The sequence below is a fragment of the Bactrocera neohumeralis genome, chromosome 5, assembly GCF_024586455.1.
Source record: "Bactrocera neohumeralis isolate Rockhampton chromosome 5, APGP_CSIRO_Bneo_wtdbg2-racon-allhic-juicebox.fasta_v2, whole genome shotgun sequence".
Taxonomy (NCBI): Eukaryota; Metazoa; Arthropoda; class Insecta; order Diptera; family Tephritidae; genus Bactrocera; species Bactrocera neohumeralis.
Window position 1 is genome coordinate 38,174,591 of NC_065922.1, and position 14,912 is coordinate 38,189,502.

General features: G+C 33.0%; 4 protein-coding genes across 5 annotated transcripts in view; all 4 read left to right on the forward strand.

Annotated features, from left to right (window-relative positions):
• The window catches only part of LOC126760729 (60S ribosomal protein L35), a 133,535-nt gene that overhangs the window by 70,105 nt on the left and 48,518 nt on the right, over positions 1-14,912 (forward strand). The window lies entirely within an intron of this gene.
• Positions 887-10,348, forward strand: LOC126760719 (beta-parvin). Of its 2 annotated transcripts, XM_050476569.1 has the most exons (7): positions 887-1,121; positions 6,460-6,704; positions 6,775-6,891; positions 8,230-8,414; positions 8,478-8,836; positions 9,964-10,045; positions 10,101-10,348. In XM_050476569.1, the coding sequence occupies exons 1-6, from the start codon at positions 1,004-1,006 to the stop codon at positions 10,038-10,040; spliced, it is 1,101 nt and encodes a 366-aa protein (XP_050332526.1). In that variant the 5' UTR covers positions 887-1,003; the 3' UTR covers positions 10,041-10,045; positions 10,101-10,348. The 2 variants fall into 2 exon arrangements, with proteins under 2 accessions (XP_050332526.1, XP_050332525.1); XM_050476568.1 differs by having other exon boundaries at positions 9,964-10,348.
• On the forward strand, positions 1,132-5,887 carry LOC126760723 (uncharacterized). The gene is made up of 3 exons (XM_050476576.1): positions 1,132-2,321; positions 2,381-2,884; positions 2,944-5,887. Exons 1-3 carry the CDS (start codon positions 2,303-2,305, stop codon positions 3,384-3,386), a joined length of 966 nt encoding a protein of 321 aa, XP_050332533.1. The 5' UTR covers positions 1,132-2,302; the 3' UTR covers positions 3,387-5,887.
• Positions 13,063-13,990, forward strand: LOC126760726 (39S ribosomal protein L16, mitochondrial). The gene is made up of 3 exons (XM_050476581.1): positions 13,063-13,181; positions 13,242-13,283; positions 13,337-13,990. The coding sequence occupies exons 1-3, from the start codon at positions 13,133-13,135 to the stop codon at positions 13,939-13,941; spliced, it is 696 nt and encodes a 231-aa protein (XP_050332538.1). The 5' UTR covers positions 13,063-13,132; the 3' UTR covers positions 13,942-13,990.

Sequence of the window (14,912 nt, forward strand, 5' to 3'; positions counted from 1 at the left end):
CAGAGAGTTTTAACACTTGAATCAAAATAAATATGTCGATAATAAATATTAAATTTTCTATAAAATAGTCAAAAAAACATAATTATCAATAAAAAATTAAAATATGTCTTGACTTTGTTTCATAAAATTTACGAAGTTTATATAAATTGATTTATTTTTACCGTGCGATTCTGTAACTTGAGACAGTCTCAAGTCTCTAAATTTGAGATTTTAAGTTAGAGACAATTTTTGAGATTTGAGATGATATTGCTATTCTGTAAGTGACAGTCACAAAATCTATTACATTTCATTATTCAGAGATGTTTTTACACTTGAATGAAAATAAATATGTCGATAACAAATATAAAATTTTCTATAAGATAGTCAAAAAACATAATTATCAATAAAAATAAAAATATATGTGGACTTTGTTTCATAATATTTACGAAATTTATGTAAAATTGATTTATTTTTAACCTTTTCATGTTTGAGTTGCTTACAAAATATAAAGAAACGACAATCGATTAATATCTATGATGATCTCTATTCAGTATATTCAAAATGGCAGACAAGAGTTCTTTTTAGTTTTGTGACCTGCTAACTACCAGGTCTCAATATTTTGAGACTAACGCTAGAGACTGTTTAGTGAATAGTAACTAGTCTCAAATTGAGACTTTGCCTCAAAATGTCTCAAATAGAGACTAGAGACTGGTTACAGAATCCCGCTATATACGTAAGCGTAGATGATCCGATAAAAAACTTTTCTATAGTGTAATCCCACTATTATGCACTTTGTCAGTTCCTAGTAGGGATGGAAGGATTGTTTACAGAATCGATTCTCGATTCCGATTTTTTTTATACTTTCGACTTCGACTACTGAAGTTCGATTCTCGAGTAGAATCGGAATCGAGTTTACCATCCCTAGTTCATGGTTCTCATCAGCATTAAGTGTTTCAAAATAGAGTACTTATATTCTAAATCTTTTGCTGTCTTATTGGAAATATAACTTGAAACTTATTTCGTGATGTCTTTAAGACGCCCAAAATCTCCGCACATGGGTCACAATGTGAAAAGTGCAGAAAAAGAAGAGAGCTTTTGGGAAAAATTTAGTACAATTGGAAGGAAAAAGGGAACGAAGGAGGGTATGCAAAAATTCCATTTTTGTTTTTACATATCAATTTTTTAAATTAGTTAATTTCAACACACACATTTTATCATAAATGTATTTAAAATTCGCTAAAATTTTGAAACATATAGTAAAAACATTGATACGAATTTTTAAAAGGTGTTACATCTGGTGGTATACTTATTTTTAATTAACATACATATGTAAGTATGTACACATACATATGTTCTGCTTCAACCATACGTATCATTTTGTATATACCTACTTATGTATGTATGTACATACTAATTGTTGGTATGATATCACTATGAGTAATGACCTAAATATTGTATATACATGCATAAAAACTTTTTTGAAAACTGGAAAACAATATGAATATAAAATCTTAGGCTAAATAAATAAATTCCGGGTTCTGTTTAATATCGCGCCGGTTTTTTTGGCTCACTGTACCTAAACGAGAGAACCAAATTGAAATTTTTAAACACGCATGTATGCTTAAATTATCGAACTTTATTTTAAAACTTATTTTATAAAAATCGGTTCAACAAATTTTTCCACAAATTCTCTTTTAAAAATGCTATTTTTTGCAAATTTCTAAATATATGCTAGTGTATTTTCATCTGTTGTGCATTGTACCAAACCAATTATGTATACATTTTCACGCACATATATTACTTATGAATTATAAAAACCACTAGTAATGTTTTTAATTACTTTTGATTGTTAATTTCTTTGTAAATCTTTAAATAAAATACACCTTTTTCTGCATTGAGTTCAGTAATGCGAAAAACCAAAATGACTGCCTAATTTGAACTGTAAAATTACCGAGAAAACACGAACAAAAGGGAATAAATTAAACCCGCTTTCAATGCTAAAATACTGTGGATGGCGTAGCCGGTGTTGGATCGGCTACGGTTATTTTTTTAAAGCGCGGCCGAAGGCCGCCAATGCAGAAAGGAATGAAATGCTAAAATACTGTGGAGGAAATCCCGGTGTAGCATTATTTTACAAATTTAAGTATAAAAAAAATTAAGGCTTTATTTTTCTTAACGATTTCAATATACCATCTAATATGTGTGCTGGGAAGCATAACGGTACTTTTCATATGTTTACCCATATTTAAAAATTTGCCGTTAAGCAAAATACGTTTTCGGTGTTATTTGGCGTTATTGAAAATAAAAATATTATTATAACACAATGTGCGAAATTGCAAATGGTGAGTAATAATAATAAATAATAAGATATTCTAATATTGGCATATATTATTTTTTTTAGGAACGCGGTCCACACGGTTTGAGTGGAGCCTTATGCGTGTTGGCACCGAGCTGCGCACGCATGAACAAGGAGTCCGTTTTGCGGAGGAAAACGGCCTAATACCGAGCGAGCAAATGTGCCCTGTACACAAGGTCCCAAAGACTATACGGAAAGGGGGCAAATTTGGTTATTTTGTGTGCTACAGAGGCACATGCACAAAAAAGCCACGTGTTTCAGTAACCATCGGGACATGGTTTGAAAATGTCCGCATCAGTGTCCCTCAGGTGTACTTTTTGATGTACTGCTTTGCGTGTCGTATGTCCCGCGAAGAAATATTGCGCGAGGACTATACAAATGACGGGAAAACTTTGTCATCTGCAACAATAACAGACTGGTATAGTTATTGCCGAGAGGCCGTGGTAATATACCAGTTGGACCACCAATATGAACAAGGAAAAATTGGTGGTCCGGGAAAAATTGTTCAGATCGACGAGAGTAAATTTGGGCGGCGGAAGTACAACAAAGGTAATACTATTTCCTTATACAATGAATTTAACTCTAATGAGGTTTTTTTTTACTTTTAGGCAGGCACGTAGAGGGACACTGGGTTCTTGGGATGATTGAAGATGGTAGCGAGGACATACGCCTCGAAGTATGTCCTGACAATCTTGAAACGGCGGACAATTTAATTCCATTGATCCAGAAGCACGTGGCTGAAGGAAGCATAGTTCGTACGGACGGCTGGCGGGCATATGACGCATTAACAAATTTTGGGTACGTCCACCAAAAGGTGAATCACAGTGACGAAACCAACCCTTTCGTTTCCGAAGATGGTGTTCATACGCAGCGAATTGCGTCGCAATGGCGTGTAGTGAAACGTTTCTTTTACAAAGCCGACTATAATCACACCGCCAACTTCGCCGACATCATCGTCGAATATATGTGGCGGCGATCTATTCAAAAACAAGAAAAAGATCCCTTTGTATCATTAATAGATGCAATTAAATATGTATATACATTGCACTGAAACATTTTGGTTTTCTTTATTTTGATTTCTTGTCCATACAAAAATGTTGGCTGGGTTGCATTGGTTTCAGTTTGTATGGAAAAATGAGCAAAAACACTGATTTTTGGTCATTTTCAAAGGGCTCCCTACAGGTCTATAAGGGCTCTAGGGGATCAAGTGGGGGTTTATTAAAAAGTTCGATCCTTCCTCTTTCCAATAAGCGGCGTGAGAGGGGTTAACTCAGCTATAATCGCGTAAGAAGAAGTTTAAGATACGGCGTCGTTTTGTGAGGCTCTAAAAGTGAATTCTTCGATTTTTACTATGTCTGAATTTATTAAACAAAGAAGTGCGAAGTGTATTTCAGAGGGAGGGAATTACTTTGAAGGAAACGAAATGGACAAAATTCACCTTTCAATTTGATCACAGTAGGTTATCTAATAGTGCAGAGTATGATTAGGTTTTAGTTTATTATTAAACATATTTGAATAAATAAATAATACACAATAAGTTCTATAATGGGAAGCACAATAGGTTTTCAACTCTGTGTCACTGGAGTTGACTAAGTATCAAACATTTTCAATTTCTAAAAAGAAACAATTTTAATCAGTTATTAGTAACAAATCAATAGAAAGGTAAAAAATTTATTGAGCTCGTGGAGTAAAATCGCTAAACTGGATTAAACAAACTACACTTGGAAAACGTTAAAGTAAAATTAAAGGACCGTGTGAAGCTTTTCGAACATTAAGAGTCGATACAATATACTATTCCTAGGAATATACTTTTTAAGTAAAATAAAATTTTTGAAGCGTTTTGCTCTTCTTTAGTCATTACTGTTTTGTGGTGTCCACATCGCATAAATATTGTGTTCATAACATTTAAAACCAGGTTTTGTAAGAATCCAAATTTCATCGCGCTCCATAACAAATAATTTTCTAGAATGTTTAGATATACTTCTTGCGTCATGAAAATCCGCAGTTGTGTCAGATGTGGTTGGCTTTCTACAAACTTTGTTGGGTCCATCATGATAATAAAACATTATCTTCGTCTTGTCGCAAATAATTACGTCATCCAGTTGAATTTTTGGACTTTAAAAGCAAGCAACTGTTCTCAGTGAAGATTACAATTTTAAACTTCAAAAAATACCTAAAATTTCTAACCACTAATTTCCATTTATATTTTCTTTTCAGGTTGATCTTTTAGTTTCATATGAAATCCATAAAATGAATTGGTTTTAAAAATATTAATGTACGCTATCGACGGAGTTTTTTTTTAAACTGTGAATTGAAGAAATTCCTTTCCATTTTATTTATTTTTTAATCATTTTCAAAATGCATATGTATGTATTGTGGTAGTGATGAGCGATATTGCGATTTTTCATTGCTATTGCGATCGATGCAAATAAAACAATGAAAATATGAAAACATTTGTACTTAATATTTATTTTTTAAATTCTTCACATAAGCTTTCATATTGGTTTTAACAATAAATAAAATAAAGAATTTCTTAAGTAACTGCAACTTCTGATTACTTCTTAAACGACTAAACTTATATACCTAAAACATGTTTTTAGTAATCGCATTTAAAAACATTAGCATTTTGGCCTTTTCATCGTACAAACGGACGTAGAAAATTTTGTCTTCTTGACGTCAGTCCACAAACTGACTGTGGCGGCCATTCCATTACCTTGTCATTCGTTTCCCTTTCACCTTTTAGCAACTTCACTTGTGTGCTTGGGATCGTTGTCCTGCTGGAACATCCAAACAAGTGGAATTTCTTTACTGGCATGCGGCAGCACGGTTTTCTGGAATATTTCGACATCGGATCATCAGTCAAGAAACACATGTCCAAACAATGATACGCGCAACTCTATGTTTACCGTTTTTGTTGTATATTTCGGCTGGTATTCGGTATTGAGCGGACGTCTTACATATTGACGCGATCATTTTCCGCCATACTTAACAATCTTCGATTTGTCCGACCATAAAATATTCCGCCATTTTATAGAAGACCAATTAAAATTTCCTTTAGCGAATCAAAGTCTTTGTTCAACATGTATTTTAGGCAAGAACGGCTCTTTTTGTTTTTTGTTTTGATCGTAGGCCCCCAAGTTATGATCACGCAAAAGCCAGTATATAATTTCAATAATTCTAGGCAACTTTTACCTCTGTAGCAGCCGCAAATGGAATCTTCCTTGAGTATCTATGTTCATATATTCTACATAAGTTTTGCCCTAATAAACCAATTTTTTTAACAGGGCGCGTTTCACAGACGTTCAATTTTTATTTTTCGACAGTTCTAAATGAATAAAAGTAAAATTTTAACATTTAAACCACAAAAAAATTCAGATAATTTTAATTTTTCAAACACTTCTTTCACGCTCTACTAAGATTTTGACTGATCTAAAACACTTTGCAAATAAAAAGTCCAGCAAATGTAACAAAAACAACAAGCCAAGCGAAACAAGTTGTTGCATGTTTTCATGTCAACATCTGAAGCTGACTGATTTTGAAGTGCATCCCAACCGCAACTTTAATTGATATGAAAACGAAAACGCTTTGTGCAATAATATTAAACAAAATACAAAATTGAGAAATACAATCATCAACTTAAGAATTTCAACAAAAAAAAAACCACCCACTACGTGAAGCAGAAATGAAATGTAATATTTTCTGCATCTATTTTTCAATTAATAAAATATAAATATTCAACCTTGTCTAATTAGAATCCAATATTGTTTACAATAGATAATATAAAACATTTCAAGATTCTTTACTCACTTGGAATCCCAAAATTTTTAGCAACTTCGTTCCATTCGTTTTCAGCACTTTCTTTTAATCCAGAAAACACTATATACTATATATATGTACAATATTCGAAAAATGGACACCCTGGTGTGTATGCATTCGTTTTCATTAAAATTTATTCAAGGTGGGGGTCGGTACTTGTGGGATACCCTCTTAAAAACACCAACCTAACTAACGGAAATAACTGAATTTCCCGAATATCCCCTATCGAACTTTGCTGCACATACTAACCAATGTTTTTATTCAAATTAATTTGTAATCAAATCGATTTATTTTCTCTGTAACTTTAGTTCAAAAAGTTGAAGAAGAAGGCAAACACGCTATTGAATCGCCAGGATTACCAAATCAATTCGATATACCTCCAGAAGACTATACATTAAGGGACTTAGAACAGCGTGCTGTAATAGACCCCCAGTCATTAAATAATCCTGAAGTAATTAAGCTTCAACGCATTCTAATCGATTGGTTGAATGATGAGTTAGCAGAACAACGCATAATAGTGCAAAGCATTGAAGAAGATTTATACGATGGACAAGTTAGACACTTTATTTTATTTTGGAAAAGTTGGAATAAAATGATGTTTATACATATCAAATGCTTTGTAGGTTTTGCATAAATTATGGGAGAAACTGACTGGTAAAAAACTTGATGTGCTAGAAGTAACACAGTCTGAGGAAGGCCAACGGCAAAAACTTGATTTTGTGTTAAATGCTGTTAACCATGTAAGTTAAGCTTCCGACTTATATATTTTACATGTGCATATGTAGGTAAGCCGTCATTACTTTTAAAAATAATAAATGAAAGTTTAAAATAATAGTTTTGGCTGTAGTAGTACAAATGTCTTTTAACTTATTACTAGCAGTACTGAGTCGTAAATTGTTATAACATTCTGTTACTCAATGAAATTAATTAGCACAGGCAGAAGTATGAAGTCAGTGTACACATACTAGGAAGGAATACAAAAGTTATCAGACATTAGATCTGTTTTTAAATTAACTAAGGCGCAGCGACACAAAAATATTACAGTTTTATGTTGCAGTGGTCTCGATAGACAAAAATAAATATTGAAGACATTCAAATCAAAAGACCTTAACAGTTATGAGAAAACGGACAAGAATTCAAGTTTAATAATTATTTTTCAATTTATATTTTTCCTCACAAGAGAATCGTTATATTTTGATTTTTCCTTTACAAAATAAAAGTTATTAGAAATCTTTTATTGATTGCTCACGGAATAATAGTTATGAATTAATTATATTATAACTCTTATACAGTAAGAGTTGAATAGTAAGAGTTTTCTTTTGTCTTGACAAATAATATCCTCACGCTATTACTTTATAATCACAAAAGATTATATATTTCCAATTACAGTTGAAACAGAAGTCAAACTTCGTTCTATAACCAAAGTATTTCTAACTCGAGGTTTTTTGTGGATTATGGTGATTCGAATTAGAGCAGTTCAACTGTATTTCTTTTTATTAATTATCAATGTGTTAAATAACACAGTGAAATGGCACTAGGCACTCAACTGTTTTCTTTGGTGTTTTAATTTTCAACTTACCGATTTTATAAATACTTTTGAAAGTACTGATCCAAAAACAAAAAAGCAAAGCAAAACAAAAATCGTAATCTTTAACTCTTATGGCGTTAGAGTTATGTAAAAGTCACTTATTACATCTTATATGTATACTCGACCTTTCCTTCATAATGATTTCGTTGTCAAAAATTAGCAACTACTGAAATAAAATTGTTTGCCGTGATTCAAACATAAAATTCCCATTGTATGAAATTATTCTTTAATTTTGTTTATTCAATTTCTTGCTAAAATAATCTTTCAGTTCATTTTAACAATGCTCCGATGCCAATTTACAAAAATAAGAAAAAAAAATTCCCATATCATTAAAATGGAAAGTTCAGAGTAGCTAAAAGTCAGGCTAATATTAATACTAAAAAAAATTATTAGGCTTTTAACTTAAACGTTTTTAACACATTTTTAATCGAAACTAAAAACTTACATATACAAATATATATATATATATATTTTTTTTTTTCATTTACAGACATTAGGATTTCATCAGAAGATACCAAAATGGTCGGTTGAAAGTGTACATTCAAAGAACTTAGTGGCTATTCTCCACTTATTAGTAGCGCTGGCTCGTTATTTCCGGGCTCCTATTCGATTACCAGAAAATGTTTTTGTTTATGTTGTTATTGCCCAAAAAAGTGGTGGCGTCTTGAATGCACAGTAAGTTTTTTGTTCAACTTTTATTAATAGATAGTATTAAACATGAATTAAAAATTATTTCAGGAAATTTCGTGAACAAATAACTTCTGAATACGACGACGTAGGAATGCGTTGTGACAAAGATGCATTCGATACACTTTTTGATTGCGCTCCAGAGAAATTATCTGTGGTTAAAAAATCGCTTATAACTTTTGTAAACAAACATTTAACTAAGTTGAACTTTGAAATTACTGATCTTAATTCAGATTTTCGAGATGGTGTATATTTATGCCTGTTGATGGGATTACTAGGAGGATTTTTTGTCCCATTATATGAATTCCATCTAACACCGCAAGACATAGACCAAATGGTCTCAAATGTGGCTTTCTCATTTGATTTAATGCAGGATGCCGGATTGCCAAAACCGAAAGCTCGACCGGAAGGTAAGTTAAATTATTAATTAGTAGTTGCAATAAAACAGTTATATACCAGATATTATTAAGAGTCAATGAGTTGTAAGATTAAAAAAAATTAATTACTGCTGTTTCAACTACTAATATTCAACAACAGTAACATTCGCAATTATTAAATAATACAAGAAGGAAAAAGGAACACGGCAATGTTCTTCTTGGACGCCAGGTAGAACCTCTAAAGCCGTATTGGCAGTTGCATCGTCGGGTATTCTGGCGAAAAACAAAATTTTGAATTCAATGTGCTATTAGACATAAAGCATATACATAAGCATAAAAACCAAACTCATTATTTAACATAACATGATATAGCGAAGTACGAGGTTTGTTCAAAAAGTATCGCGAGTTTTGTATTTCTTAAGAAAGTGTATATTTATTCATGAATATCTATTTTATCCCTTCACAGTAATCAACTAAGGATATATTACACTTCAGCCACCGTTTTTTTTTTTTTTCAAATCCTTAAAACACTTAAAAACATTTTTTTCTTCTTGGTTAGCTAGGTCCTCCTTCAGTGCAGTTTTTGCGCTGCGGCAGCATGAATGTGTTTTTTTTTCTTTGCCAAATATTCGCGCACAAACAACGATGCGAGAGCAGTGCCGTTGCGATGAAAAAATTATATTTTTTTTTATTAAGTTAATTTCATTTACACTATAATTGAAATTAATATTTTATTTTATTTTTTTTTTTGTTGAAACACGGAAGTTTAGTCGGTGTATCACTTTAAAAACAATAAAATCGGCCGCTTTTGCATAAGCACAGAAAAGCTAATTTGTGTTTTACTCATTAAACGTAATAAATTAAAAACTATAATTATAATAAGATAATATAATTTAGTTTACTTATGCTTACTTAAAACATAAAAAAAAAACTTGAAGAAAATCCCGAACGAACGAAAAAGTCCGAAAAAAATTTAAGAAAGTATAGTGGTTTGCGTGTATAAATAAATCTATTAGTAATAAAAAATGTAAACACAAAAACTTAGATATTTATAAATTTTAACTGCTAAATGGTAAAACTCTTCGAAGATCTGGTTTAGTTTGTAATTTAACAGTTTCATTATAATTATATTTTAACTATATATTTTTTATATATTTCAGATATAGTCAACATGGATCTTAAGTCTACCTTACGCGTTTTGTATAACTTGTTCACGACCTACAGAAGTGTAGCCTAATCAGAGTTAGTCATTTGAATTAAAAGAACGCAAAGGCTTTTAACAATATAACATTTATAGACTAATACCTTATGGACGAAGATCGAAAGAGAGAATTTTTATTGAAGATTCATTAACGGTTCTAATCTTAAAAAACCATTGACTTCTGCAGGTGCTGTTTTGCACATGTTCTTTTGGACACAATTCTTTCAAATACAGCCAATTTTAATATATCAAGTTACCAGTAGGTTTTAAAATAATGTGCCTTATTAACATTTTAATAACTAATAAAGTTGAAATTATTAATAAATAAAAATATATACATTCGATTATACAGTTATTTCTATGTACGAAAAAAATACTTTCACAAACAATTTTTATTAAAAGGGAATATTTTTAATGTGTTATGAAATGTTAGTTCTTTTCTATGGCAAAAGTTATATTTATACATTCACAGACGGAATGAGAAGAGCAATTTACAAAATTCGGTTAGAGCGAGAGATCAGAAACTCCGGAATTTTCATGCTTTGTTCCGCTTCATATTTAATGAATTGATAAATTAAAGAGATTAGTACATTTTGTAAATCGTTGTAGTATAAATCAAACATAATTAATTTAAATATGTATTTAAACCTTTGCGAAAAATTACGAAGTTCACTCCACAGCAAGATTGAAGAGATATTTGCATTCATCAGCCAGGAAAGCGCATCGATAGCTGCGGTCCAAGAAACCAAGTTAAACAGACGCTCAGATCTTCTGAGTTGAGCAGGTTCAACGTTTACGTAAGGATCGAGAGCGAGGCAATGGTGAAGGCATAGCCTTCATACTGCACAACACCGTGCGATATGACGCACCTTTTCTGCGGCTGAAAGAATCCTGGAACTCTGGCCCAATTTTCTAGCCGAAGCAGCTGTTTTTGATAATGAGCTCGGCAAATGGTAAACCAACATAAATGGACAAAATGGATAGAGCACCTGAAGTCTTTTAACTTCTCCTAAGTCCATTGGCCCATATGGAATAAACATACTGATGCTAAGGTCTTCAATCTGTCGCTGTCCACTCTTCAAATACTCGATGTGCGGAAAAGAGATTTCGCTCTACCATCTTTAGGATAGCGGATGAACCGGCTCTCGCCCGGAGCAACGCCTGACCAAGACCCGAAAGGGCTGGTTACCGATTCACATCGTGGCTAACACGGAAGACCAAGCTCACATCAGTGGGAAACAGCTTATGGTACTTCGTGGGACTCCCAGTGCGCCCCGGTATGGACCGGTTATGTTCGCAGCCGCACCTAATATGGTGAACAGACGCTGTCCAGGAAGCCGCTCATTGTGAGTCCGTCGCGCCTGGATTTTGTACTGCCCATGCATGATGGTATCGACTGACCTCTGTCGCAGGGGTTTCATCGGCTTAGCTGGCTTTTATACCGCATCCTCCACTCCTGCCGCTCCTCGTCGGGGTTTGCTTACTCGTTATAACTTATTTCGCAACTAACCTGCTACTACAGGCCGTCCGGCTATCCGCGACCTGCGGAGCTTAAAGCTCAGCTAAAAGGCCTGGTCCCGCTGGAACCAAGACCAACGGGCGTAACATACATACTTATATGCGTTCACATGTGGATATGTCACCCGCAAAAATTGCAAATATTGTTATACAAAAACAACAATCGTTTCAAATAGCATTAGAAATCAAATCGTCCAAATTGCCGACGTCAAATTTTATAGAAAATACACAACAACAAAATTTTCATTCATGAACGAAAGCGCACATTCAACGAGCAAATTTGATTCATTCATAAACCAAAGGCCATACCTCTCCCCGAGCATGCCTTTGCCGGCAAGCAGCTTTTGGCCAGGAAAGCAAAAGCTAAAATTCATAAATTCAATATACATATTTCTGAAATGTATGAGAAGGAAAAAGTGACAACCCCGCAAATTAAACTATATCTCAATAAATTAGAATAAAATGGACAATATATGTAGTTTATTTATCGATTTTCAAGTCAAGAAATATTTCAAAGAAAATATTCAATAATCCTCTGATTTATGTGTACAGTCAATACCGGTTAAGTAGTACTCCGCTTAAATGAAAATCATCCCTCTTAACTGCCTATATTTTGCTGCATCTCACGGTTTAGTTTTTGAAATATGTACAATGTTGTGACGCTTTGTCGTCGCGTCAGTCCTTCGTTACATTGACTTCTTGACTAAACGTGAAGTTCGGCCATTGGTTGTCCGTGACAACAGAGATTTTGTATGAAACAATGGGTGTATATATTTACATACAAAGTTCTGTGTAGACAAATTTACAAGCTTTATGCGTTTGGTTTTTTAAAATCTGTTTACATGTATACATAATTATATGCATATGTCTTGGTTTTTTAAGATTTTATCAAAACTTCGAATGCCCAAAGCAAATAAGTACATATGTACATATGTATTTAAATAAATAACTTATCAAACCTTTATTAATTGAATGTTTACGTAATAATACAAATATGACTTTATAATACATTTCGACTGATTCACCGGAATTAATCATTAAATAGGTCGAATTGCACATATGTACATATGTACACATATATATACTTATATGCTTTGATATCAAATATATGGAGAATTATATACATAGTCGTTTGCGCATTGTAAATATGCGAATATGTAAGCGTACATTGAAACTAGCATCACTTTTCTCATTTAACTCAATTCTGCTATTTTCGACCCCTCCATATTAAATGTTGGTGAAATCCGCTAATAATATTTTTGTGGTGAAATTCACTAATAGAAAAAATACCCCTGCAAAGAATAAAATATCGGAAAATGGGCAGCACCGTGAACCTTCTCTATAGTTTTACGTTCTCTGCATTGTAAAAAATGCAGCTCCAATTTTTTTTGCTGAAATGAAAATTGATGTTTCAAACCTCCAAAATGATTAGACTGTCATAGACTAGTATTATCCTGTCGACACGACAATTATTTAGCCAACTATTGCTTAACATAAGTTATAAATACCAACCAACATTCGAGCGATGTATCACATTAGAAAAACATCGATAGATATCGGCCATTACTATTTTTTAAATAGATTTGAAGATATTACTTAGAGCTTATTCAATGTGGGCAAATCTTAGAAAGCAATTATGGTGTCCAAGGCAGTTTACTGGTATTATTTTTAATTTTTTTATGATGGCTGTTTTTTGATATGGTGATCCTATAATTGCAGCTGTTGGGATGAAATACTTTGCTCCACAGAAAAAAAGCGATTGTAAGTTTTATTATAATGTAAAAGGTTAGCTGACATAATGATATCTTTTAAAGATGTGGAAAAGGTGGAGCGGCCAAAACTAAAAGTAATGGAGAGGGTGCCTCAGTATCCCCCTAATCTCCGACCACCTAAAATGCAGAAGAAATTGAAGTTTATGAGAGGACCTGAAGTTGTTCATAATAATTTTATTCATAAGCAATATGGAATTGTTGCGGAAAGTGGTGGTCGTTTGCGATGGGGCCATTTTGAAATGCTAAGGCTTACAATTGGTCGCAAGATGGACGTTAACAGAATGTTCGCCATATGGAGAGTGCCACCACCTTGGCAACCTGTAACAAAAAAAGGACAAGGCCAACGTATGGGAGGTGGAAAGGGCGCTATAGACTATTACGTTACTCCAATAAAAAAGGGTCGTGTAATTTTGGAAGTCGCTGGTAACTGCGAATTTTCTGAAGTTAAATCCTTTTTGGATATAGTAGCGCAGCAATTACCTTTCAAAGCTCGTGTTATATCACACGACCTGTTAACTGATTTGGAGCATTCAACAATTGAAGATCCGTCACATAGTTATATAAAGTATATAATACAAAATAATTTGAGCGGTTGTCACAAGTGGTTATCTCCTGTAGATCACAAATGGTTTGGGAAGTATAATTAGTTACAATAAATGATATATTTGATTCTGTATTAAAATGTTTATTAATCGATGAATTTGTTTACAAACTTCAAGGACAGTAGTTTAAGACTGGAATTTAGATCAGCCTCCTCGAATATCAGGTTAAAATGTGTATGGCTGGTATATAACCTGATAAATTTGTGAGCGTTTTCAGCATAGAATTAAAGAGTAGCGAATGGGACCATTCTACTTCAGTACTTTCCTACCTCCCAAGTGCACGTTCACAATAAAACCATCATGGACGTAACACCATGTTCAGACCGAAAATATTAAGTGATTAGGTTACATTTAAGACGTTCACTAATCAGCCCGTTCTCTGCCGTTGGAAAGATGAAAAAACAGCTGTTTTTGCCATTCAAGAATTCACATCGCTTAATATTTATCAAAAGAAAACATTGTCATATAGTATTTTGAAGTAAAATGCGTCTTATTTTAAATATGTTCCATATAATGGAAACAATGGACGCATTTTTTCATATGTTAGGTCGATTTTCAGGTGAAATTAGATTTATTGCTTTAAAAAAATTTGGTTGTTTAAATTTTTTTCTCTTTGTAGTGTCTAATGTAATAGATTTCCAATGCTGACAAGTAGATGCCGCAAAATCAGAGTCGCACAGAGAGATTTAGCGTGGATCAGTTTCAAATCACTTCGATGAAGTGATTTCGAACTGTCATTTTTGTATGGCGAAATCTTGATAAATTTATCGGATTAGTAGGATAAACCACTCTACGAAATCGTGTGATTAAGTGTCGGTCTGAACATGGTATAAGGTAACACTGATTACACTGTGGAACATTTTTGGGATTATTGTCTGGGGGGTGAGAAATTCCCAAGTCAGGGTGATGGTGCTAGGTCAGTATAGTAAAACCCTCGAAGGGTTTGGCGTTCGTATGTGTCATTTTTTTTATGACCTTTTAAATTTTTTCCTTATCTTGATGTTTTTTCTTGATGT